At 37.0% G+C, this 26,580-nt stretch overlaps 1 protein-coding gene across 7 annotated transcripts in view; it reads left to right on the top strand.

The window, feature by feature from the left end:
- THADA (THADA armadillo repeat containing) overlaps positions 1-26,580 on the top strand; it is a 165,065-nt gene that overhangs the window by 16,841 nt on the left and 121,644 nt on the right. For all 7 annotated transcript variants that reach the window (XM_068676704.1, XM_068676706.1, XM_068676709.1 and 4 more), the window contains 12 exons: positions 198-321; positions 1,345-1,493; positions 2,391-2,601; positions 3,970-4,105; positions 4,426-4,562; positions 4,952-5,110; positions 6,257-6,414; positions 11,187-11,296; positions 18,856-18,988; positions 21,738-21,851; positions 22,982-23,104; positions 23,803-23,894. In XM_068676704.1, the coding sequence (XP_068532805.1) occupies positions 198-321; positions 1,345-1,493; positions 2,391-2,601; positions 3,970-4,105; positions 4,426-4,562; positions 4,952-5,110; positions 6,257-6,414; positions 11,187-11,296; positions 18,856-18,988; positions 21,738-21,851; positions 22,982-23,104; positions 23,803-23,894 (1,646 nt within the window). The remainder of the gene's footprint in view (positions 1-197; positions 322-1,344; positions 1,494-2,390; positions 2,602-3,969; positions 4,106-4,425; positions 4,563-4,951; positions 5,111-6,256; positions 6,415-11,186; positions 11,297-18,855; positions 18,989-21,737; positions 21,852-22,981; positions 23,105-23,802; positions 23,895-26,580) is intronic.

Here is a 26,580-nt window from a genome sequence, read left to right on the forward strand (position 1 = left end):
AAAAAAATCTGTGCTCTTGGAAACAAGAAGATGGTCAATACTACAAATGTGTAGGCCTCCCATTCCTCCAAGTTGAACTGGAAGTTCCTAATTTTGTTGGGTAACACTTAAAGCAGAATGTCTGAAAATTAATTATTTAAACTCCTGTTTGTGGGACAGCAAACAAACTGTCTTAAAATCTCTCCTTTGATCTTTAGGACTTCATGTCATCTGTATGTGACAGACTTTTTGAGGCGCTGTTTCCTGGTTCATCGCACCCAACCAGATTTTCTGCTCTAACTATTTTAGGATCAGTAGCTGAAATATTTTCTGTTCCAAAAGGTGAGAGACCTCACTTAAAGGGTGTAGGAATGGGAGTTACAGATAAAAGATTGTTTGTTTCATGCTCTCTGGTTAATAGCTAACCGAATTTTGAAGTAAATACAACTATTAATGGTCCATTGAATATCTCTCTTAAATTGGGATTTTAATTCATAGTGGTTTTTTCAGCAAGACTTTCTCACTGAATTTTTGTTGTCATAAATGAAGATTTTGGACAAGATTCAGTGTATTTAATAACTTCTTCACCTGTTTTAATATCTTAATAATACATTATTTAAATTTTTGAGACAATAAAAACTTAATTGAAAAGACTTGCATATCCTTGAAGTATTTTACACTAAATAAGGAATACTTTAATTGGACAACTGGTAATAATCCACTGCTGCTGTTACTTTAGTTTCTACCCCATTACGACAACCCCAATTCAAGAGTTAGAGTCTTAGCATATTGGTGGTTTTGCTAAATCCTGTCTCTGTATCATATGGCCAACTTAAAGCAAAATTTTGTTAAATTTGAATTATTATTGTTTAAAGAAATTAGGCATGTAAGATAAAACTTTATTTTGAGAGGGAGAAGAAAAGACCTTATTGGTAGATCCTAATTTCTTAAAACCTGTAATAAATCATTAATATGTTCACTTTTTTATTGTGAGTTTGTGGTATGTTGTTGCTGCATTTAGTTGTTTAGCAGAAATTTTTATTGGGAATCGTTTATAGGAGCCTTAACATTTCAGAAGCCTGACGTTCCTTTAAAAAATAAAATAAAGATTATTTTCAAAGCTGAATAGATGAAATTGTTTTTGACAATAAGTTACTTTCTATATAACTGAGAGTAATATTTTTTATATGGTAAACTTCAAAAATAAACACATCATTAAAGAAATACTTGTTAGTATTGAAATGATGCTTTAGCTAAGCTTCCATTTTAGTGTTTCTGTTAGAAGAGTTAAATAAAATGTGAATGCAGTCCTGATTCTGGAAAAAAAAAAAAAGCCATAACATTAAAATTGCTTTATTTGAACAGGACAGGTGCACGTTTTTAAATTGGATCAGGAGATTGATTCTGCTCGTGTGCAAACTTTGATTCAGTGTTTTGCCAGTACTTTTGAAGAAGTAAAAGTCCTAGCATTTGAGCTTGTGATGAAACTGCGTGATGTTGCATTTAGTTTACAGGTATGTAACTAAAAATAGTTTAAAGAGAATCATTTCGTGAAACAGGAATGTTCTCTATTGAACTAGGTACTTGAATTGGGTACAAAACCTAACTCCTGAAAATGAGAAGTTGATCCAAACTGACCTCAGTAGTGTTCATCCCTAGTTTTTCTATATATTTTTTTGCACAGCTTTGACCCTTACCTAAGGAGGCTTGTTTCACTAATGGATGAGAGAGTTCAGGAAGTCCATTGGGTATGGCTATGAACTTTTTTGCTAGGCACACTTTAATACTGAGAAAGAGTACACATTTTGATAATCTGGTATCAAAGAAATGTGTAATACAAGCTCCTTAGCTGTGATATCCCTTTATAAATTATTGAGGTATTTTGACTTGGTTGCTCTTTAATTTTAAGAAATTGAGCTCTGTGTTTATTTTCCTCTCTGATTTGGTCTCAGGATTTAATTTCTGATTCTTTTTCATTTCTCTCAAATTTTCACTGTCTTGATACTGATTTTTATGATTATTTTATGAAGTACTACTTTTAAATTCAAAATTACAGGCGAACAAACACTGCTTCCTAATAAAATGTGATTATCTATGATGACCGTTAGCAGATAAAACACAGTGTTTTGAAAACAGACTTCCTTCCATGACATGCAGTGTGTTTGAATACTGCTTTATAAATGGGTGTTTTCATCTTCAGTGTGTATGTAATTGTTTATTTGCTAAATACATGCATATTCATATTCTGTTTTTACAGTGATCAGTGTACAAAGTAAGTGTTTCTTAACAAATACGTACCAGCAAACTTGGTGAAAAGCACATTCTCGGGCTTCAGGGTGCTACCTAGTTTAGTTAAAGCAATATGGCAGTTCAATTAAATGAGTGATACTGTTCTGTTCTGTATTTTTCAGGATTCTGAAAACATAGATCTGCTGTTCCAAGCAGCAATGGATCTTAGCACGAGTACCAAGCCATATGATTGTGCCACTGCATCGTATTTGTTGAACTTCTTAGTATATCATAAGGAACTGCATCGTATTTGTTTAGGAAAATGGATTGAGCATAGTCCCCAGATGGATGAAAACACATCAGCAAGTACCATGGAAAAGAACACTTTAGCAGGTAAGTTTTCAGGGAAATTAACACACCTGGTTTTTATATTTATTTGAAACCTGACTGCTTTTCCTCAGGGTGTTTGGTAGGAGGCTTAGTGAGTTAGAGGTGCTTATTCCTAAAAGATTTTGATTTTGCTGTTTTATTTTTATTTGATTTTGCTGTTTAAGAATCAAGACCTGTTCATGTTGAGGCTATTACACGTCCTCAGAGGATGGATTTCATTACCATTTTGGTTGAAGAGAAAGTGACATTGAGGCCCCAATAGTTAGTTTGTTGAAGATGTATACATCTGCACATCTGGACATGTGGCAGGCTGGACATGAGCCTCTGTTTCCTCTGAGAGCTCACTCACCCAGAGTGAAGGCTTGTCTGTATCACGCTTAAGAACTTGGTATTTGCAGTGCTGGCACTTGGAGCTCTGAGTTTGCAGTCCTGTGTGTACGTTGTGCAGTGATTAGGCTTTGTTCACATGTGGAATATTCTTGGTGCCTCTGGATGAAAGCAGAGTAGCTCTTGATCCAGAAGATCTGGTAAATTTGTTAAACAGACTTCCTCCAGATTTTGTAATTTGCAATAAAACTAACATCTGTAAGTTCATAATTTGTAATAATGTAATCTTTAGTAAACTCAGGATTGTATGCTTTTTTTGCCCTTATTGGTTTCTTTGCTAATAAGCTTTCTCTAATGGCTTATTAGTATTTTCTTCATATGCAGTGAAATCATGTTTTTGAGAAATGTTTATGATCACCATAGATGAAGGAAATGTACGTGTGATCTAATGTCTTACAGAGTGTGTCCTGTTGTTAATGATCTGCAGTTCATTATTTGGATGTGAAGTTCATTCTGATTCTGACATCAAAGTGCTGCAAATACAAATGCAAATGAACCTGGCACATACGCCCTTCAAAATTGAGCAGCTTATTCAGCAGCTAATTAAAGATGCAAATACTTACCTGGAAGCTTCTGATATTTAATAATCTGTTGAACTGTTTGTTGTATTAAGCTGCCTCTAAAGGCAAAGTCTGACTTCTAGTATGTGGCAGGTCACCTCTCTTGATTTCGCCGTGACCTGTGGGATTGTCTCTTGAGTTCAGCATCTGGGCTGTGCTTTTTACTGCTGTTGTTTGGTTCAGACAAGCTAGATTGAATGTAACAAATGTTGCTGGGTTTCAGTTACCTAAACTCCTGCAATCATGCCCTATTTAAATGGACAGAAGAGTGAAGAGTGTAAACAAAGTATTTTCTGTACATTTTCCATTAACTCGTATAAACATTCTTCATTCCTATTTCTTCAAAGCAGGTTTGTTTCTTGGAAAGAATACTATGTATTTGTGTGTATAATTTAAAACTGTAATTCCTTGTTTTTAATTTCAGTTATCAAGCTTTTATTAGTGAATGTTGAGGAAGAAATATTTCAAGCTAAAAAGTCTCTGCTTCGAGCAGCAGCATTGTTCCCGATGTATGGGAGAGTGCATTGTATAACAGGAGCTTTGCAGCAATTACCTTTTAAGTAAGTAAAGCATTCTACAAAATAGTAAGTTGTAACTCCATAATTAAGTACACAGCAGAGAGCTGCTCACTGGAACATAAAAGCGTAAGATGTTATTTGTGAAGAAGTCCAGTACCGGTGGCTTATAGCACTCAATGTTTTTTCCACTGTTGAGCTAGCTGTTGTATACTTCCTTTGTAAGTATTAAACTCAGGACTTGTTAAACTGTACTTTATTAATAGTTTTCTTAAATACAGTTAGCTGCAAATGTTTCTTCTTTTTTTTTTTTTTTTTAAGGTAAAATTATTTTAATCCATGTTTTCTGTTTTTCTTTATAAAAGTAACTTGACGTTGGTGACTGAATGGAAGCAAATGGTGGCTAGGCTCATTCTGATGTCATACGAACTCTCTGCTGTAGTATCACCAGTAGTGCAGAGCTCATCACCAGAGGGTCTTATTCCAATGGATAACGATTCAGGTAAACAAACAAAAAGAAGCTGTAAAATCTGAAGCTCATGAAGTTCTTTGTTCTTCACAGCAGTTCAGAACTACACCTAGCACCAGGCCTTTTCAGTTTCTTATTTAACTTCTAATAGAGGTTGTCTTGGCTTCTGCAGTAAAAGGAATAAGCATTTGCAGATTGCGTGGTTGCATCTGTTTCAAAACAGGTGACTGTGCAGCCTAGTTTTCTTTCTTTCTTAATCCTTGTGGTCACCATAGTTTTCCATATATATATATATATATATATATATATATTAACTGCTAAAAGCTTTCTTTTTTACTTACATACCTAAAGTTAATTACATTTGTATAAGGAACTGGAAGTCAAAAAAAGTAGCTTAAATATTCTTCTTGTTTAATGTATAGAAATGGCAGATCGACTGCAGATGATTCTGCGTGAGATACAGCCACAGGACACAAATGATTATTTTATGCAAGCAAAAATTTTGAAGGAACACTGCAAAATAGAGTCCGAAAAGCTGGCTGTCCGCAAGCCAATGGAAAATATTTGCACAGAAATGAGAGGTAAATCAAATGCTGTATTAGTAATTAAATCAAGATACAGAGCAGGCATTTTATGTGGGTGATCAAAGTTGGAAGTTATTTGCTCCGTATAACGTTTCACTTCTTCAATAAATCTGTCAGAAGGTAGTTATTCATGGGCATGGTTTTAAAGACTAATTCACTATGTTTCTGGAAGATTGTGGTTAATCTCTCTTAGAGTACAAGTGAAAATGAGTTGTTTTGGTACTGGCCTAGACTCTATTGCCCGAACTGCACTGGCCAGGTAATCTTCAACACCTTTTCTATCAAGCAACGCTTTAACACATTTCTTGTTGAAAGGTGTTAGTGTGATTTTGGTCTCCAGTGTACACAAGACTAGTGGGGAATATATTCATGCAATAAAACTTGTTGCGTGGGATCATATAAGCAGAAGCTTCTGTTTGAAATATTCCAGTGGTAAAATGTTCGATAAAGCAGACAAGCAGTAATAAATAGCAGCTGTACGATTCCTCTGTTTCTGCTGTTGAATTTCAGACTGCAGTATATTCCTTGTATGCCTGCATAAACTTGGGGAATATCTGTTCATTTAAAATGTAATAATTTATATGAGCTTTTTAAGTTTTAAAAACAAATATTTGATCTTTCTTTCCTCACATCTTTTTCCTGTGTACAAAATAGTTTTGGTTGGGCCATGTGTTTTGTTTTGTGTGTCTGTAAATATGTTAAAATCACATAATGGCCACTAGATGGTGGTGTTGCATTAAAGAAAAATGAATTTGTGTGGTCTATGAGTATGGGGACATCAGAGTTTTTTAAAAAACAAAAACCCAAACACAAATAACAGATAGTGAGTGATGGACTGATGATTGATGCAGAAATTTGTTGGAGCCTGGCTACAAAGCTGTTGATGTTTGTGGAGTTCAATGTGCAGTTGAATGTTGATGTTGACCAAAAGACCTGTACTCTTTAAAACAGTAGTAAAGGTGTATACTGCTGTGCTTTCTAAGCAGAATTAAGTACAGTCATCATTCCAAGAAGGGAAGTAATTAGGGTTAACAGAACTGACTGATCTTTTGGTCTACCAAGTTTAGAATTGTTTCATAGTCAACTGTTTGTGCCTGAGAACCTTAAGTTACACTATTGCATTTGCTGATTTTTATTTTTAAGGTAAAGAAAGGCAAATGTGTGACGTCACAGCTCAAATGGTTCTTGTATGTTGCTGGAGAAGCATGAAGGAAGTCTCTCTGCTGTTAGGGACACTGTGTAAGCTTTTGCCTACACAGGCTGCATCTGAACCTTCAGACGGGTTGATTACTGTAGACCAGGTAGGGAAGTACTTTTCATTAAATAAAAAAATCTTCATATTGTTGGTTGGGAAAAAAGAGTTTTCAAAAAAACTATTTGTTTAAATAAACCTATCTTCAATATGGGGAAAAAAAAAAAGCATTGTAATTGTCACGTGCATGGTTAACGGTTTGTTTTTTGGGGGATAAAATGGTATTCAGAAGGCATCATACCATAGCAACAAATAAATGAAGAAGTTATTATATATAGCTAACAAACTCCTCAAGAAACATTCTAATTGTTTGGGGTTATTTACGGGTTGTATATTATATTCAGGAAAATAATTTTATTTTATATAGATACAGATATGAATTATAAATATGTTTTTATGGAATTGATAAAAAAATCTTCTAAACAGACTTGATTTTTAAACAGTCTTCTATTTCATTTTGAACTGTAGATGTTGGTAATTTGCTTAAAGCTCTTCATTAATTGAACTTCATAATCAATAATTCTGAACGAGAAATACGCTGACTAGTCCTAGTCTTGTCTTACATAGGAGATTGAATTATGGATAATTTGTGTGTAATGTGACTCTCTTTTTCCTCCAATGTTTTTGATTTCAGAGATCAGAAATGTTAATATGCCATCTGGGTCTCTTGCAGAATGTTGAGTGCAGTGTTTACAAGAAATTAGATTACCACAGGCATTTATTTGGGAAATATTTTCTGTTTATTAAATTTCTGTTTTTAATTGATGATCTTTTCATTTCCACATGGTTTTGACAAAATCAGTCCATCTACATGGAAGATGGAAATTTGCGAGACATACTACGTTTTAACTTCTTTTTTTTTTTTTTTCTCCAAGACAAAGTAAATAGTTTTCCCCTAGGTGTTACTACTTTCTATCATAAAATAATAGTGTACAGCAGGTCTTATTTCTTATGTTATCTCATGTTGCAGTGCCATGGAAATAACATCAGTATCTTTATCCTTGCATTGTCTCTAGCCCCTGTGTTTTCATCTGGTTAACAGCTGTGCTTGTATTGTTGCAGAGATCTGGAGGGTAGATGAGAGCAGTGTTTGCACCACTGTGTTCCTTAATCTGCTCCAAGTCAAACAGGAATTGCTATTTTAGCATGAATCAGCTCTAACTTGTAGCATCTTCATCTTTATGTAGAAAACAGACGTGAGCAGTTGCCTTTTCAGAAATGCTGTGGTATTAAGCAGTATATCCTCTTTTCGTATAGCTACCTCATTGGATTCTTTGTGCTTCTGACATCTTCCTGTAGAAACATCATCTGCGCTCTAATTTGAATAATGTTACTTGATAAGAAATCAGTTTGAAATTCTGATTTTCCTCAGGCTAGTAAGGAAATAACTGTTTGGCTGTATGTAAAACAAGTATTAGAGGAAAAGATATGGCCATTTTCACTGTACTTTTTGTAAGTGGCGTTACATTATTGGACAAAAACCATAATTTCATCATAAATGAGTAGAAACGCCAGTACCAGAACTGCTGTGGCTTGAGACTTCCATGAAGCGCTTATTTTTTCAGTGCTGAGAGATTAAATGAGTTGGATTTTGATATCTAATCCACATTCAGCTTTCCTTTACAGTTGCCCATCTTTTTCTTTGTTCTGTAAGTGTCTAGAGATTTAAAAACACCAAGTGGTCAAACTCAGGAGAAATCCTGGATCCTATTGCTCCAAGCAACTGGAGTAAAAGCCTCTGCGTTTAGTGAGGGCGAAGTAGGTGTTGAGAAATCCTGCTGCAAAACTTCCCTTCCTAGTCTTGTACCTTTCTTCTTGTCTAGGTCAGTAATTGCGTTAAATTGTACCTTACGGGATTCGCTGTTCCTGTCACAATTTATTCACAAAGAAGATTACATTACATCTTGAATTTGCACATACACTTTCCCTTTCTAACTGAGCAAGCAAATGAGAAAAGAATGCTTTTCATTGCTGGTCCATGTTAAGAAATGGCACAATGCAACCTTTGCTACTAGGAGGTGGGACGATATCAAATCTGCACTTTCCTTGTATTTAGGGGAACCGATTGGGTTTGCATGGCATTCCAGTGCCACGCTGCGCAGACTCTGCACAACATTTTCAGCTGCTCGTTGTGGAGGTGTGTGTACGAAGGAGCCTAGAAATTCTGCATATAACCTGGCAGTTGTCAAAGCCTAGCTCCTGTTGGCATGACTGCTTTGCCTTTACAAACAGACATCGGACATGCATAGTATATCTGGAGGAATCTCTCCATTCAAATACGTGCTCTGTCTTTTATTCTCCATCTCGCCCAGAAATGGGTAATGTCAAACTTAAGGCTTGGCCTGTCAGGATAATTAATACAAACAGTCTTCCGTAGACAACAAGTCCAAGTAGCAACCAAGTAATTAACCGAGTGATACCCAGCAAAGAGTCTGATGTTGTCCCATGACAACACGTGATGTGCACATCATGAGACAGTGCTCAAAGCCTGGAGGAACTTGGAGCTCTTCCTCAAACTCCTATTTATTTCCAAGGAAAGTTTGAAGATAATTTTGGGAGATAAGCTTTCCAGTACTGTGTACCAAAGTGAAAGGAAGCAGATGACAGAAGTAAAGGCTTGGTACTGTCCCAGTGCCAGGGGTTCTGCTTGTGTTAGCCCTGACCATCAGAGGTGGCTGATGTGAGCCTTGTGCTGGAGCCCTGACACATGCAGAAGACTTTCAGAATTGGCAGAGCTCTGCACTTGTTATGTATGTGCGCAGCCAGTGCACGTGTGGCTCCCATTGTTGCTTCAGAGTTTGTTCTACAAGGAACAAGTTTGTTTGTTTGTTTTTGTTTAAAGCCAACAAGGAACAAAAAACCCACACCAAAAGCCAGCTTCTCTCCAGTTGTTAATGTAATGTCTCAAGCAGAGTTGAGTGTGGTTGGCAGTAGTTCATCAGCTACAGGTTGTTTCTGTGAGGTTTCTTCACACTCCATTGTGGGTTTAAAGTCATCCTCTTCTAAGATTTTGGAAAAATATTCCCTAGAATGTAGTACCAGTTAGTGATATCTGTTAAGATAGAGAGGCATGAATGTACCAACCATTTCCCAAAGCACTTTGAGAATCTGTTGTACCAAATACGTGTCTTGAATACAGAGACTTCTGGTTTCAACAGCAAGCGTGGCCCTGTAAATTTCAGTTCTTATGTTACTAAGACCAGCCTGTCATACTCCCACTATTTGGTCAAGGTGATCAAATATATTTAAGATATTTGCTCCCCACTCCATACCTGTGTATTTTATGTTAAACTGGAGTGTTCATTGCTACAGTCACTCTTTTGTACAGTTGCTGTATCTTCATGCTGATGAGGAGAACATGAATTCCTTGATTTGTTCTCCATCCTGGCATTTGGAGAACGGGTTTTATGATGCAGGGAAGCTACTCCAGCTTCCAGCTACTCTAGCTATGTGTTCGGTCCTAGAGGAGTAGAAATGCCGCGCTTAGGGATGCTGTTAGATAAGAACACGTACTTAGCACTGATCCTGAGGCAAGTTCCTATGTCATTTGTGAAAACGGAGTTAGGGCAGTTTTTTCTTCAACCTCTAGTATATGAATGAAAGTGAATACCTCAGAGTTCAATTTGATGTAAGCTTCTAGTCATTGTAGCTGTTGCAAAAAGCTCAGAAATGTAAATAGCAAAGTTGAAAGTTATGTGACAAAAAAATCCCATGCTCTTCTAAAAAAAAGAAAGGGTGGTGGTAGAGCAGGGCAGTGATTTGATTTGCATGTGTATGGCTTTCTTGGTTAGGTTTTGTTTATACAGCTGGAGAGTTGGTCTGTCTGTGGGTCAGTTGCTTCTGAAAAAAGGCACTCCTGCTTTTGGGCTAGAAAGCTGAAACCCCACAGATACATTAAATAGCTTAAAGTCCGCTCAGATAAATAACTGTTCAAGCTCAAATATTTCCAATTACTGTTTGGTTTATATTAGGTCAGCTTTAGCTGCAGGAAGTAGTATATTTTCCTTTCACCCATTTTTTTCAAACTATTGCACTCTCATTGTTTGGATAATATGAACTAACAGTAGGGTCGAAAACCATATACAGCTAGGTATGACATTAACTCCTCTGGTGCCTTAATTACTTGTCAGGCTATTAAAGTATAACTAAGAGAGTAAGAAGAATTTAATAAGAAGCTTGAAATGGTTTTATACTTGGTTTTTATATAAAAGTTTTGAAGAACTGCTTGCTGAAGAACTTACAGGAAATGCTCCTGAAGAAAATTTTGCATAAAGTAATGAAATGCGTTTCGTATTTTAAACAAATGAAATTGGAAGTTTGATTTAGAACTTGGAAGTTTATGCAAATTAGAATCTTTTTTGTAGAATGAGTTTATGTGGCATTGTAAGCTTCCAACCAGCTTTAAGAACTTGGTGTCTTGATGGAGTAGTTTCTGCTGTTAGAATGTAGTGCTGATTTTCTTTGGGATTTTAGGTTAAGAGTGAAGGCAAATAAGGATTCAGAACGCTTCCTCTGAAAATCAGGGTTGTCCCATTCTTTTTTTAAAATCTTAATGTGCTCCTCATGGACACAGCTAATTTTATATCCCTTTATTTTTTTAGTTTTCAAAGGACATGACGCTTGCCTTTAACCTGAAGAACTGAATGTAATCTTTGTAATCTTCTAAGTGTTTTTTACAAGAGGTCTTCTGATTGCTTTTTACTTTTGCCATTGGCCTTTTCAGTCAGGAAGAATTCCTGGTCTTAGTTGTAGAAGTATCTTGAATGTGTAAATAATTTGTCTATTTCCAATTCTAAGTAACTTTTTTTTTTTTTTTTAAAGGTTAAAAATATTGGGGACTACTTTAAACACCACCTACTGCAGTCAAGGCACAGGGGTGCATTTGAATTGGCATATGCTGGATTTGTGCAACTTACAGAAATGCTTTCCAGGTAAAAGATGGGCAATTTATTATGTATTAACTTATCATTATGCTTTCGATATAATTTACCAAACGGTGTCATCAGTCTTGAAATTGGCTGTGCAAACAGGTCCTTGATTTCATGTGGATTTTGTTTGAGTTTGGTGTAGGCACAACTGTGACATTATTTACATGATGTCTGTGTCTTTGGATAGTGTTACTTATGGCCAAAGATGGTGCTTAGGCATTGAAAGAACACACAGACATTTTATGCCTGTAGCATTTTTCTCCTTTTCTGGAGTGTGAATTTACAGAACAACTCTCAAAAGCTCTTGGGGAAAGTAGGAGTGTAGAATTCTCCCCCAAGGCTCCTCCTTCTTCTGCTCTTCCTGAAAATGAATGCCAGACGTTTTGTTTTCAGCCAGGAAGTTTTCCTGGAAACTTTTATTACTTGTCATTGGATGAGTTGTGTATATTGACATTTGGAAGACTACCTGGCAGTGCATCACAAGATGCGATATGCAATCTTTCAATTTTTTTCCTTCCCCTTGTAATTTTATGCTTTCCTAGAAGAACAAAATAAGCAGAACTTTCCTGAGATCTAGGCAAGGGTGCATGTGAATTTCCACTACGTGCTTAGTTACCTATTTTCCAGAATAAATACAAGTATTGGTAATGTTACTTTGCAGCATATTTTATTTATATCTATCTATATGTTTAATAAGATGAATCAAATTCTCTAATGACTTTGTGGGTTTGGTTATTTTTTAATGTAGTTTTTGGAAAGACCAGTCAAATTTTGTCAAAATCTGGTGATGGAAACAGTTTTGGTGGTTTAAACACCAACAGAACAGCAGCCTGCCCAGCTTCACTGTGCGCCTGAGACAGTTTCCCAAAGAGAAATTAGAGTATGGGCTCTAGCAGGAGCATGCCAATGGGGTAACTGCTTAGCTAGTAGCACTGCTACAGGAAGAGGTGTTCTACACATTATGGCCTTCATTTTGTTATACCAATGAGATAACCCATGGTTCTGGGTGACGTTATCTGTAGAAGGTATGACATTTCCTTTTATGTGCTAGCGATCTCTGAGGAGCAATCTCTCGTTTTAAATTGGTCTGTGTAGTTAGTTTGTTGAGAGCCCACACAATCTTGGTTAATATTTGCTTATTTACTTAAAAAGAAAATAATTACTGAGATACAATACTGGTTTTGCTTAGCTTCTTATATCAATATAGGTTGTTTGTGTAGATGTGTTTTTTTTCTATACTGTGAAGACATATTTGAGGAAGCTTCAAGGTAATGCACCAGGTGATTGCCCAGTGGCACTTTGTGGCTGACCCCCAGTTAACTTTGCTGCTGGTCTAGAGATTTCCTCTGTTCTGTACTGTGAGTATTGAGAGAGCAGATCCTGCAGGGAGCGAGGCAAGACGTGCCAAGGTAGTTACTGGAAATATGGCCAACAGTTGAGATACTTCCATTTATCTAGGCACCTTTCTAGAGAAATGATTGGATTTTCACATCAATTAGTGAACCTAATTTGAATGGAATATGGAACAGATGTTTTATACTTATAATTTTCCAGGTTGATTACAAAGCATTGTTTGCTGTCTGGCGTGTATTTCTGACTGCTGGTTCTAGATGAAACGGAACGTTACGCACTGTTTTGTTCAGTCTGAATCTGATGTTGATTCAGGAGTGGGGAAAAAAAACAATGCTCATTCCAGCAGCAAAAAACATTCCTTCTTTTCAGGGTTTCTCATGCAGACTTATGACATAATTTAATTGAAGACGTTCAGTATTGTTAGCTAAACTTGGTTTCATGTGTGAAACTTGCTTTTTTCCCCAAGGCAGAGAGAAGTTCAGGTAACAAAACATTATCAAGTTAAGACACTGGCCTTCTCTGTACATACATAGTGACAAATTGAAATCTGTTGTGCCATGAGTTGGTATTTTCATGTCAGGTAGCATTTCCTTGAATGCTTATTAAATGAATACAGCATTCCAAATAAAGTAAGCTCTTAACAGTATGGAATGCATAGAAATAGTTGCTGAATAATGAAGGATGTTATCCCGAGGTATGTTGCGTGTGAATACAAGCATGTATTGATGTGAAAATTACATGATTAAGTTTTAAAGTCTACTTCTGTTTCAGTGGATTTATTCCTCCTATCAGATTGAAGAGGCTGGCCATTAGAGTAATACTGGGGAAAAAAAATAACTCTTCCCTCTCCCCCTTTACTACCAGAGCAGTTTTGAGAGGAAGAAGGCAGTGAGCCAAACAGGTACAGTCCCACTAGTCTAATCACAGTCAACGTGCAGGACCTAGAGCAGACTCTGTAGGAAAGGCAAACTAAAAAGGAAATGCTGGAAAACATTATGAAATGTGCTCTGAGCCTATAGCAGACCCTGCACATGGCAGAAAATTGCTTTTCTTTGATTTTTTTTTTTTTTAATTTCTGTAAAAGCTCAGGCAACTGAACTTCAGTCAAGTTCCTGGTATTTTCTCACTGACAAATTGTAGGTTTACAGTGACAAGCTAGAGATGATGTTAGCTCCCTCTCCCCTTTTGTGCTATTGTATTTAATGAAGCACAGTCGACTTAAGGGCAGCTTTATATGATGCTGTAAAATGAAGTGCCAAGCTCAAGATAACTCTGCTTCTTTGTGAGTTACTGAAACATTAAGCAGTGTGCATGTATCATCAGTGAAAGGTTATGATTTAAGTAATTTTCCTCTTCCGAATTATCAGTTTTCCAAAACAGTCTTTTGATAATGCGTACTGCTTAGTATTTAAAAAGTTATGATATTTCAAGTGGAACAAGTAAATATTACTTTGGAAAAATCAATTTTGTAAGAATGAGAGAGTAGCTCTGTAGAAATGTATTTCTTTTAATAAAATAAGGTATTTGCCAGGAAATAGCGGTCTTAAGTATTTGTGTTTAAAATAAAGAAGAAGAAAAGGCTAATTTCAGAATAGCCAGTAATTCTTTGGCTTGGTACTCCTGGGACACAAGGGATTCGGGTCAAAGCCTCTTCTCTGAAGTGGGTGAGCTGAGTCGTGCAGCGAATGCAGTTGTGCTGTAGGTCTGTTGAAAGTCCTGGAGTCTTTCCATTTATCCTGTTGGAGCTGGGAGGCTCTGTTCTGCAGATAAATATGAGCTGGCCTACATCTCTACGTAGCTGACAGTCTTGAAGCTTAGGTACCGGAATCTCTACTAATTTACTGTTGCATCCACAAATACTGGAGGAGGAAACCTTTGTCGGAGGCAGCTGCTAGTTGTACACAGCTTAAATATGATGTCCTGCTGAACAGAGTTGAACAGAGTTGAACTGAAGACCTGCAGAAGCATCGTTGACACTTTTTAAATTTTTCTTTAGTTAAGACCCAGCGAAAAAATCTAGCATGAGGATTGGTAGACCCCCTTCCCATGCTTCTAGGAACAACTGGAGATAAACATGGTGCTTCATTTCAATAGCCAAACATTTGCTTAAAACTATTTTCTGGAATATTTGCCATCTTTAACTCTATAGTCCCTAAATATCAGTTGTTAGAACAACCAAGAGTAGAGTCTCTAGACAGAGCAGTGATATTCAGGCTTGTCTGAGTTAGTGGTCAAAGAAAAATCATTCCTGCACAGAGATTTCTTAGGAACCTGATGAAATCTGACCTCTGTGCTGACATTCATTTGGATATAAATTGCTGAGGCTGTTCAAAATATGTCAGTTCCCATTCTTCACTTTCTCTGTTCACATTCCTTCTACTGGTGTGATGCTCCTTCTGTTTAGCCTGCTTAATATTGTCTGTCCACCTTCTGAAGGCTGTACAATTACAAGATCAGCAGCATTCATATCAAGGATCCGAGCAGTCTTCTTTCAGAGAGCCTGTCATAGGCCCTGAGAAATTACAGGTGCTCATTTGGCCCAGTAACCTGGTAGGTAGGCAAACTATCCTGGAAGACATCTGGCATCTGTTTGGGTCTGTAAGAACCCACGTGAATACCCTCAGCACTTCTTTGTTGTAAATGTTGTTTTGTCTGTTTCGACTTTATTTTATTGGGGGGAGCTTTTCTGCGAGATCAAGTAGAACAAAGAATTCATGGAAATCTCAAAAGTATGGTGTTGCATAACTGCCTGTGCTGCTTTGCTTCACTGAAGTTACCAGAGGGAAGGTATGGGAAGAATTACACCATGCAGCACAATATGCTTATTCAGGAGTAATGGATTTTGATCATTTGTAAAGAAACAGAGCTTAAATTGAACTCAGTGAACGTCCAGTATATCATGAAATGCAATATATAATAGTAAGGCACTGCTCAGTTCAAAGGCATATTAATTTTTAACTCTCTGTTCATATATTTCACTGTTTCTTTTCCTCTGTGCTTGGTGAAAGAGCGAGCCTGGGCTAATGATACTGTCTTTCTGAGATTTTGGAGGTTATGCAAGGTTCTCTCTGCTCAGCATTAGTGCTAGAGAAGCCCTGAAACAGCAGCTTTGTGAGTGCAGCTGTATCACTTAGAAACTTTTGCTTCCTTTAGAGCAGGTGCTATGAAAGGGAGGATGCAAATGGACGGACTCCATAGCTTGAGAGGAGCTGTTCTTAAAAGCAGACTTTCTCTAGGCTGGTTTACACCTTGAACACTCCTGTTCCTGATGCTCTAGATTCTTGCCTCCTTGTTTGTCTGAGAAGGGCAGTATGGAGACTAGGTCTATGAAGAATAGAAATCACCTCACATATATGGAAAAATAATAGTACAGCTCTGCTAAAAGAGAAAAATGATGAAAGAAATCCCCCCCCCCCTTTTCCCCAGAGAGGCATAGATTACAGTGATTGGAAACAGTGAATTCTGGATGTACCCGTGTAGAAAATGCTTCTGCTTATGTGAAGTTTATGCCACAAACCGCCAACATCCAGGAAAGCCAGATCCAAGCTTGACCCTTTGTTCTTAACACACCATTAATTTTGGATAAGAGAAAGTACAGCCATAGGAGCTAGGGAGAGGGGTTTAGCTTTAACTTTGAATTGCCAGGCTTTTTGGAGTCATTGAAACTGACCACAGAAACTGTTTTGGGCATGTATGAAATTTTTATAACCGGAAGACAGACAGACAGAAATTTGTGGAAAAATACTTCCCTTGCTGCATCTTAAGTAACTTATATATCAAGTTACTGTGTAATAATTTAATTACCAACATCACTTGCTTGATCTAGAAATAAAAAGTCACTATTTTGTTCTGGAAAACGACACTTCAGCTTTTGATCACAATTTTTACATTGTAAAGCTTCATTATCCTTAAAATGTAGGGCCACCTGCTTCTTCAGGCGATACTCTTCTTGCCAGACCATAAGGAGATATAGCTGCCAAGTTGAAGGGAGTAGTCTCCTCCATTGCAAAGTCAATAGTCTCCAATTTTTATTTTTTATTTTTTAACTTTAAAGTAATAATACTTCCACATTAAAATAAAAAAAAATACTTTATGGAATTGGGCTTTGGTGGGTTACTGAACAAGGTAGAATTACTTGTGGCAAGATCAAAGCAATACAGATCTAAGGGAGTCCAGAGTTTAGTGGATTTCAGTATATTTTTCTTCTTTATGCTACTACCGAAGGGGGAAAAACCCCTCGGTTTACTGAAGTATAAAATATTCAGTATGCTGTGTAGCAACTTTTAAATATTTCCTTTGTGCTTTATTTTGTGCTCTTCTGCGCCACAGCAGATGTGAACACGCGTCCTGGAATGTTTGTTTTAATGCTGCGATAACATGCTGCAGAGATTAGCACTGATCTTGGCATGACTGAACAAAGACATTCAACTTCTGCCCAGCTCGGGAGGCAGGACCAGCCGCAGGCGTAAGCAGAAGCAGCAGGTTTTGTGGGGTGTGTTGGCTTGGGTGAAGAGCTGTAAAGCACAGCCTAGCTGGAGAGACCCATGGAGAAGCTCCCTAGAAGATTGGTTTGTTCTCAGCCCTAGAGTTGAATCCTGCTTTTGAATCCAAAGCTAGCAAAGGAATACAAGGTTAAAATAACGAGGAAAATAACGGAGGAAGGAAAAGGAACAAAAACTGACCCTTAGTTTTCAGAGGAAGGTGTTAATTTAATTGCTTCTGTCACAGGCTTGGGGAAGGAAGTGGCCTTTTATGCTCTTGTACTAGGTGGCATACCTATTGCAAAGCCAGGTTTCTCTTGCTTTTTGTACTGATGGTTCACATCCTGGCAACAGTTTTAATAGAGAGGTGCTGCCCCTAGAAAATGGGGAGGCCTGTCAGCTGGGTGAAAAACCTATGATGGAAATCCTAAGGAAATTACTGGAGAGCAAAAAATCTGCTGTGGCTTCTGCTGATCTATCTGGTGCTTCTGTGACCTCCATTTTGAGCATTATTAATTTTTCCCTTTTTTTTTTTTTTGTAAAGGAAGCAAAGGAGGTTCACACTACGGATGAAAGCTTCATTTATGGTCCCATATCAGGGTTTTAGCTGTCCTAAATTCTTGCTTTGTGGGAAGCAAAGAAGTGTAATAAGAGGAGGGTAAGGAAAGAAGGTATAAGATTTAGACCTCATGTTCAGTTTTGGTATTCACATCCTTACCTGCTGTATTTAAGCATTTCATTCTCTATTACCAACACATAGGCAGAAGACTAGACTGTGGCCATACTGTGAGGTCTCACTGCTTGATAATGAATTTAATTATAGCTTACATTTTTTGGCAAGCCCTATGCAGTTAATTGCAGTTATATTGCCCACAGTGATTAATTTTTTTTTTAGCTGTTCTGAGTGATGTGTCCTGTTAATAGAAATTTTTGTACCTATGAATGATCCTTTTGGAACATTGATGGAAGATTAATGAGCTGCTCTTTCACACTGAATATACTGCATTTCATTGAACTGGGCAGAGTGAGGAATTGAAGTAGACTTGAGAGTTTTCCTTGTCCTTGAAAGTCCTTTGTTTTCAGGTAGCGTCCAGTTCTGTAACTGCAGAGAAGTATTCCATGACAGGAGAGCAATTTAGGTGCTTTAAGAAAAGTTTGACTGACTCAATATTGTAAACAGAATATTATGTCTTGTTTTTTATTCCGTTCACTGCTCTGAGGTTTGCAGGGGTATTTCCACAAGCCATTCTTACTCTGCAAGGCTTTGATTTTGTTGTGTATGGTTATTAATAACAGTTGTATGTACTAGTTAATGTAAGGGTCATACATCAGCTACCATGTGACAAAAAGGACAGGACTTTTTGAAGTGTCTTTTCCTACACAGTAACTGATGTGTATGTCTTTGTTTTCTTCTCCAGAGTAGGATAATAGTTTTGGTTGAAGAGAAGTGTTGCACTGCTGAATGACAGAGTCCTGATGTTTGTCTAGTGAAATACCTTTTCCCAGTGTCACTTAACAAGAAGGCTTAACATAATTTGTATTAACAGTGGAAAAAAAAAAAAAAAAAGTAAAATTCCTTTTGAAGTTTATCATATTTCTTAAAAATTCTGCATGTGTGCTTGGAGATGTTTACATTTAGAGGGAACTGTTTCTTAAGGTCATTAACAGCATTGACTCTGTCCTAGTTTCTTATTTATTTGTTTCATGTTTCTTGTTTGTTTCATGTAGATGCAACAGTAGGAGTCTGCGCAAGATGCCAGAGCAGTGGCTAAGCTGTGTGTTGGAAGAAATCAAATCCTGTGATCCTTCATCGACGTTATGTGCAACCAGACGTAGTGCGGGAATTCCGTTCTACATTCAGGTACCAAATGATATTATTGTGCCTGATTTGATACATTTTTTTTTTTAATGCCCTTTCTGGTTAGTATGTATATATATTTTGTACTTCGCCCCCCTTTGGGGCAATTACTTTGTTTTATCTGCAGATTTTGGTAGTCTTTGTGCAATCAGGAAGCCAAATGTAATTAAGCCATGTTTGATGCTGTTTAACAATCCTATGGACTCGTAAGACTGCACAGATTTTCAGCTTGTTGTTGATTCAGAAGCATTTCTAAAGACAGAGCTGCAGGCTCAGTGTGACTACTGTAATAATCCCTGCAAATTAATAAATTAATTCAAAGATTAAGTAAAGCTTTGTTACCATGTAGCTCTGTGCATCTTGCATGTGAAGTGGTCGGGTGCTAAAATACGAAGAGAAAACTATTGAATTGTAAAATGGTGGCCTAGAAAATACTACAAAAAAACTAGGGAAGTCCTCTCAACTGTTGTGAAGCAGGATCAAGTGATGTCAGTCACTACTGGTTGATGTGACATGGAAATCTCAACACTTACCTCTTTCCATTCCTTTGTTTCATTAAAGTAGACACGATTGTTCTCCTCTAAATTAACCTTCACGATCTTAGTTTTCAGCCAGTTTTCTAAGACAGAAATCCAAGATAACTACGTGATTTGTAACTTTCTCCACTCGCTGAAGCATATTCTCAGGCATGTTCCAAGAATGTGAGGGACTGCTGGGAGCAAGCTCTCACTGCCAGAGTAATCCGTCTTGCTTGTTTTCCACTTCGCGTTTGCCCTGAGAAAGTTGAGGCAGCCTGCTTCTGTCTGACCTCTCTTCTGTCAGTCACAGCCTACTCCTGGCTTTGCTAGATGTGTGCGCACTACATAGCAGAGATCACAAACAGAGCATTGGTTTTAGGGATGGTTTTTCCTTTTAAACTTCAGTGGTTAAAGATTTTCCCTTTTATATCTGCAAAGTTTCTGCAAAATAGATTTGGTGACTTCATGTCTGCTGGTTTCCCCATTCACACCACAAAGTTTGAATCCAGTGGGCAGTAGCCAGCTTTAATCCTTAGAATGTGAAAGAACAAATGTCTTTGAATCAATTTTTCATGTAAAACCTAACGCTGTTCAATGTAAGAACTAGGTGGACCCAACAGTATTCCACTGCAGAAAACATTTGTGTAGTCTGCAGTTGGCCTACATTGCTGAGTCCATATGGCAAAGCTTCCATTCTGCCATAGCTGTTAGGATAAATAGGTCACATGCCTCGGTTCTGACAGCTCTGGAAGAGTATGAAGTTAATCTAGGCAATTAATGAGAAGGTTTGAAGTGAACATTGGGGTTAGTCTGAAGTCGTTTATTTCTGAACTATAATTTTATTGTAAGGAAAGTTGGTGGAGCTCTTTGCCAGTAGTTCTGAATGTGTCTGTAGTACTCAGTAAAACGAATTAAGCCTTAAATAGCATGTTGCATTTAGATAATAAAAATATAAATTGTAATGCATATGCTAACAGTACTGTAATAAGGTTATTTTATTAATGCATAAAATCAAGACTCATTGTGGTCTGTTTGCCATCTGCTTCCTGTGACATTTATTCTTGTTTTAGTAGAACACATCTGTTTTAATGATAATATGTAATTTTAAGGTTATGAACATATTAAATGACCTATTTAAAATAGAAATATGACTACCTAGCTGTACAGAGGTACAGCTCCAATTAAGGGGTGAGGAAATGGTGGGAAAATGCTACTTACAGCTTCGGTGTTCTTAGGTTATGGAATCTTTGCTTTATACTCCATAAATACTATTTTTTTCTTCCCTCTCTGTTTCTCCCGTTCTTAAAGACGCTGATAATATGACATTGACTCCATCTGGGTATCTGCCTAACCTCTATACTTCATTTGGCTTGAAGTTTTTCCGTTCAGTTGTTTTTAAGCAATGTAATGTACTATTAAATAACTTGTTTGAACTGATGCTGAACAGACTCTGGGTCCCAAAACACAAATGGATAATCATTTTTATTAGAAATAAGTGATTTATGATTATCCGTTTGTGCTAAGTCAGACAAATTCGACAGGAGCTGCTAGGACAGAGTGAGAGACTGTTTTAACTCCAGTCCTGAACTGAAGGATTAAATTAGAGTATTTTCGTCTCAGCTGGATATGTTGGCAGCCATTAAACTGTTGCTATTTGGAGGTTGATGCATCTCTTTTCTCTTTTCAAAAATGTGCTGCTTATTTTATCCTGTTTTGAAAAACAGGTTTTATTCTTCAGCCAGGCCATGTCATCTTAAATACGTATATTATTAAGCTAAAAAATTGTCCATAGTAGGAAATATAAGCATGTATAATATGGCAGATACTTTTGTTGCAATAAATACTCTGATTATGTGTGTGATAACTTACATTATCACATTACATTATTTTACTATTTATTACCATTAATATATTACTATTACATTATTTTACTATTACTATTTTTTATTTACATTACATATAAATTATCACATTATCACATTATATTCTGTTATATACAAAGAAATCTCTGTAGGCAGAGGTATAGTGCAGAAGCGGTTTTCTAACTTAAACATTGAGTGCTAAGAATGCCTTCAACAAAACTAAGAGTTAAAACTGAAACTTGCTTTTGCAACTTTTTTTCAGTCATGGTCAGAAGCTAGGCAGCACTATGGTGAATACAGAAACCTGGAGCAGAACTAGCAGTAAACAAAACTGGCTAGAAATAACAGGGTTTTTCTGTTAACTTTTTGTAGGCTTTGTTAGCTTCAGAACCAAAGAAGAGCAAAGCAGATCTGCTGAAAATGACCATGAAAGAATTGCTGTCTTTGGCTGCACCTTTGAATGAGTCATCAAGTGTCATTCCACAGGTAAAATACAGCATCTCATCAAAAGGCAATTGTCAAAAAAATTGTTTGCATTATTTTGAACAATTAAGGAGATCATGAGTGCTTTTAATAATAATTTGTTTTTATTGTCTATGGCTGGATTTTAAAACCTTTTGACAAGCAGAGGTTATAGAATCGCTGGAATTGGCAAATGCATAAAATATTAAAGGGGGTTGGATGTAACTTTGTAGTTTTTTCTAGTGTAACAGATATAGTCATATCCATTTTGAATTTATGTGATCAGTTTACTGTTTGTAGTGTTTTGTTAAACAAGCGGATGAGCAACCTTTAAAAGGAAATTAACAAGCAAGCATTATTTTTACTTTTAGACTAAACAAATGAGTTGCATAAACCATATTTTATGTAGCAGAAATACTATATGAAAACTAATTTTAAAGCACAATTAGTAACTTCTGTAACTTAAATATATATTTTTGGAATGCATAATAATTGTAAATTCAAGATCTTTATTTTCAAATACAGTTATCAAATATTTAAATGTATTGTCAACAAAACGTGGCTTGGACTTCCAAACACAAAGATTAACAGTGTTCTAATGACTCTGCCAGATCTTCTGCTGGTAGAAATTTATGTAGCCTTGTCAAAGTCTGTGAAGCTACACAGATTACCACCTTCCCCTGCAGAGAGTAGAGAAATATCAGAAAATTCTCCATATGGTAAAGCAACCCTGGCTGTCAGTTTTAGCTTAATACTGTCCTCCTGTGAGCTGTAGTTTATTTTTTCTCACAGTATCTATTGCATGTCAAGAATGTTGGAAAAGATGATTCTAAACTTTGAAAGTTATTTTTACAGCCATGATAAGCTAAGGAAAAAAGAATGCTGGCCTTCTCTTGTAATGCCTGCACTGTATTTATTAGACAAATATATTTTTAAACCATAATTGTTTTTATCAGTGCGTTCTGCTGTAGCATTTTAATTTATTAGTTTTAACAGTGTTCTGTATTTAGTATGCTTGTGAAACAAAAATAATCCATGTGCACATTTACACCTTTCCATACTAAACACATGTTGTTATGGTAATTAACATGCATTAGGTTTAAGATTTTTGGTTGAATTTATATTTTTTTCCTGTATTTCTCTTACCTCCACAGGTTCATGCTTTAAATATCCTGCGGGCACTGTTTAGGGATACACGTTTAGGTGAAAACATCATGCCTTATGTTGCAGATGGAATACAAGCTGCAATTCTAGGGTTTATGTCACCTGTTTGGGCAGTAAGTTAGTTCTGTATTTTGCTTTTCTGATGTAACAGTATTTATAGTGGTGCTTTTCTGTGAAGCTATGGTTACATTTGGAAATGATAGTACTGCAGTTACTGGAATGTCACATGATGCAGTACTTTAAGATACAATAAAGAATACTGTAGACTTGAAAAAAAAGTCATGGTTTTGTTTACAGTTTTTGGTTTTGTTTGGATTTTCCTCTGTAATGTGAAGTGCTGATGCTGACAAAAAGTAGAGACAAAGATTGCCTTCTAGATAAGAACACATCTGGCTATTACATTTTGAGTCAGTATTCCTAACTTGTAAGTATATTTTCATTGATTCTCACTGTTACTTTGCTTTTTAATAAGAGAGTATTCCATATGGAATGTGAAGGTAGAACATTTTATTATCTGCCATGCATAAGGTAGAATCCTTTTAACCAGTAGAATCTAGATACATCCCCTGTGTTAAAGATAGACATCTCCAAAATCTGATTTTCTGTTAGTGCCATCTTGACTGAGAGGAAAGATGTTATGAAATCCTTGTTTCTCTTTTTTAATTCCTGAACAGTAGGCATGCACTGTCCTTCACTCAGCTGTTTTTCTTTTCTACATTAGTGTCTGTATTTAAAAAAAAAATTAAAAATTCCTTCGATTTTTTTTTTTTTTTAAATTTAAAACCACATGTTCTTTTCTTTTTTTCTTTAGGTAAGAAATTCATCTACCCTTCTTTTTAGTGCTCTAATTACGAGAATTTTTGGGGTTAAAAGAGAAAAAGATGAAAATTCCAAAAAAAATAGGTAAGCTTCACTTGGTACCAATTTTAAGTTTGCAAAACATGACCTTAGCCAAAAACAATTTGAAAATGTTGCTTGCTTTATGGATATATTTGAATCATGATGTTATGAAAACATCTAGGTTTGCTTAAACTGTACTGCCAAGAAATAAGCTCGAGGGCTAAAAATATGTGCTATTAAACACCAAGAGTTTGTACTCACGTGTGATTTCACAAAAAGGAAATGTTGCTCAGAGGTGTGGGTATCTGTGTCTCTCACAGATGTCCTTTGTGGCCATAGACTAGGCCTATGGCCCTTCTGAGAGAGAGGGGGTTGAAGAAGAGCGGAGGCAGTAGTCACTTGTGTGGTCCCCTATCTCTAGAGCAGGCCTGGAGGTAATCTTACCCATACTAATTTGAGATTTTTACCTTTAGTCACTTCACCCTAGAACATCCTATTCCTCCTTCACATCTCTTTCCTCTAAGCTCCAAAAATACCAGCTTAAAAAGCTGCTGCTTTTCCAGGGTATTCTACCTTTGACCTCTGTAGTTGTGCTCCAGGTCTTCTACTGTCTCCCATTCTTTTGTAAGACAATTTTTCTCTGACTGTAACGCTCTTCCCAGTCATGTGCATTTCCATTTCTCTTAGCTCTCCTGTTCGTGCACAAGCAGAAAAGCAGAAGCTGGCTGTTGGAAGTAGGCATTCTCCCACCCTCCTGTTTTCTTTGGCCTTTAGGCCCTTCCTTTAGCTTCTGCGGCAAATGAGGCATGTCCATGCCCTGTGCTCTGTAGCTGAGGCTCCTGCACTGGGAGGGATGCAAAAATAACCCCAGACACAGAATAAACTTATTATTAAAAATACTCCTTGATGAGTCTGCGGGGCCACAGAGAGGTCACACGATGGATATTATGGTAACCATTTCAGAAATTCCTAGTGGATTTTCAAATAACGGGCAAGGTGTGAGATTTCTGAGAGAAGGCAAATTTTACTACTTACCTCTGAAAATTTCTGCTCATTTCTATTCATTGTACAGTGATTCCTTTTCTGTGTAGCTAATGTAATTCTCCTGCCCGTGATAAGAAACCAAATGTCCTGGGATGATAGTAGTCTGTGGTGGTGCTGTTTTAGCTCTTCAAAATACTTAATTTCAGGTGTAATTAAAAAAAAAATAAATTAGTTACTATGCATATGTGAGTGGGAAGAAGAATTATAGGTGAAACATTAGAGGGAGATTTCCCTTAGAAGATAACTTCTCCCCAGACGTGGTTTGAAATGTCATCTCTCTTACTGCTTGAAATAAACTCTGCTTTGTCTTACATCTAAATTGCTTTTCACCTAAACATGGAATTCAGTTCCACAACCCCTGAAAGCCAAATAGAGCAATAACAAACGTTTCTCATTTCTTGCCTTTTTCTTTGTTTTTGTAACAAAACCTTTTTTATTTTTTCATTTCTCTATTGAGCCCTTATTGAAAGTGATATGAGCCTCAACTTTCATAAACCTGTATCCCAGTGAAAAACTCACCACTAGCCTCTGCAGTGTGAGGGTAGACTTGACTTCTCAAATCCAAGCAGTGTGGTGAGATGTGCAATCTGCAATTGCTGTTTGTGGAGTTGCAGAAAGTAATGCATCTGTTGGGGAAACAGCAGAAAAAAGGAAAGCTAACTCCTATACATCTGAACTCCTTACAAACTATGTTAATTTTTTATATGACTAGCTTTGTCAAGTTGCTTCTCTGAAGCTGTTTGCTTATGGTAATTTGTTTGTAGTCACTTTGACCAAAAGATATCAAAGCTGGCTTGGCTTCTTTCTCTTTTTTCATTTTGCACTTTTTCATTAAACATTGTATGTCGTTAGTTCTGTCGTTTCCCTTGTGTAGTGGTCAATGCTGCAAAACAGGGCCAGTGTGAGGCAGCAGGTATGAAAACGGAGGCAATTGCAGGTCATGCAGCATAGTTTAGGTGATTTGATTTCAAGCTTGACTCCTATCTCTGCTGGAGGTATTAGTTTAGAAGGAAAACGATGCAGAGGTGGTTTGGCTCTTCTGCTTGCAGTGCTTCTCCCTCTTACACCAGCAGCCATGGGCTGAAGCTCGCCTGAGGCGTGCAGGTAGGAAGGTTGGTCTGGCGGTGCTGCGGTACCGGTAGGTGTCACCGTTGCTGCACGGCTGTGTGCAGCCACGTCCCTGGGGTGCAACTGCACTTGGGCACTTCTCTTGGGGAGCGCTAATCTTGTTTTGTTTAGTGTTTTGCCAGAACAGAATTCGTATATTAAACCAAAGTGATCTTTTTTTTTTTTTTTTTTTTTTCTTTTCTGCTTTTAGATGTGGCACTTTAACTTCAAAACAACTAGCGTTTCGGCAACTTGCATCTACAGGAGCTTGTGTGAAAGTCAGCTGGTTTTGAGATGCTTGTCCTGCTGTCTGCAGGATATTCTGTTTGCATTAAGGGGAAGTCTGTCTGTAGACACAGACTAAAACGCTGAGGCAGCCATCAGGACCATGTATAGGTTTCCAGTTTGCCCTTCTGATTTTAGGGTTTTAAATCTGTCCCGTGTCAGCAGGGAGCTGTGTTATTGCTGGGCTTCTCTGTCAGAAAAAGATTGACTTTGTGGTCATTTTCTCAAGAAGAGTTCCTATGAAGTTGATACAGTTTGGGGGGAGGGGATGACATTTGTGTAGACTTCCAGCAAGAAAGATTTTTTGGAAAAG

This window comes from Anas acuta, chromosome 3 (assembly GCF_963932015.1).
Source record: "Anas acuta chromosome 3, bAnaAcu1.1, whole genome shotgun sequence".
Lineage (NCBI taxonomy): Eukaryota > Metazoa > Chordata > Aves > Anseriformes > Anatidae > Anas > Anas acuta.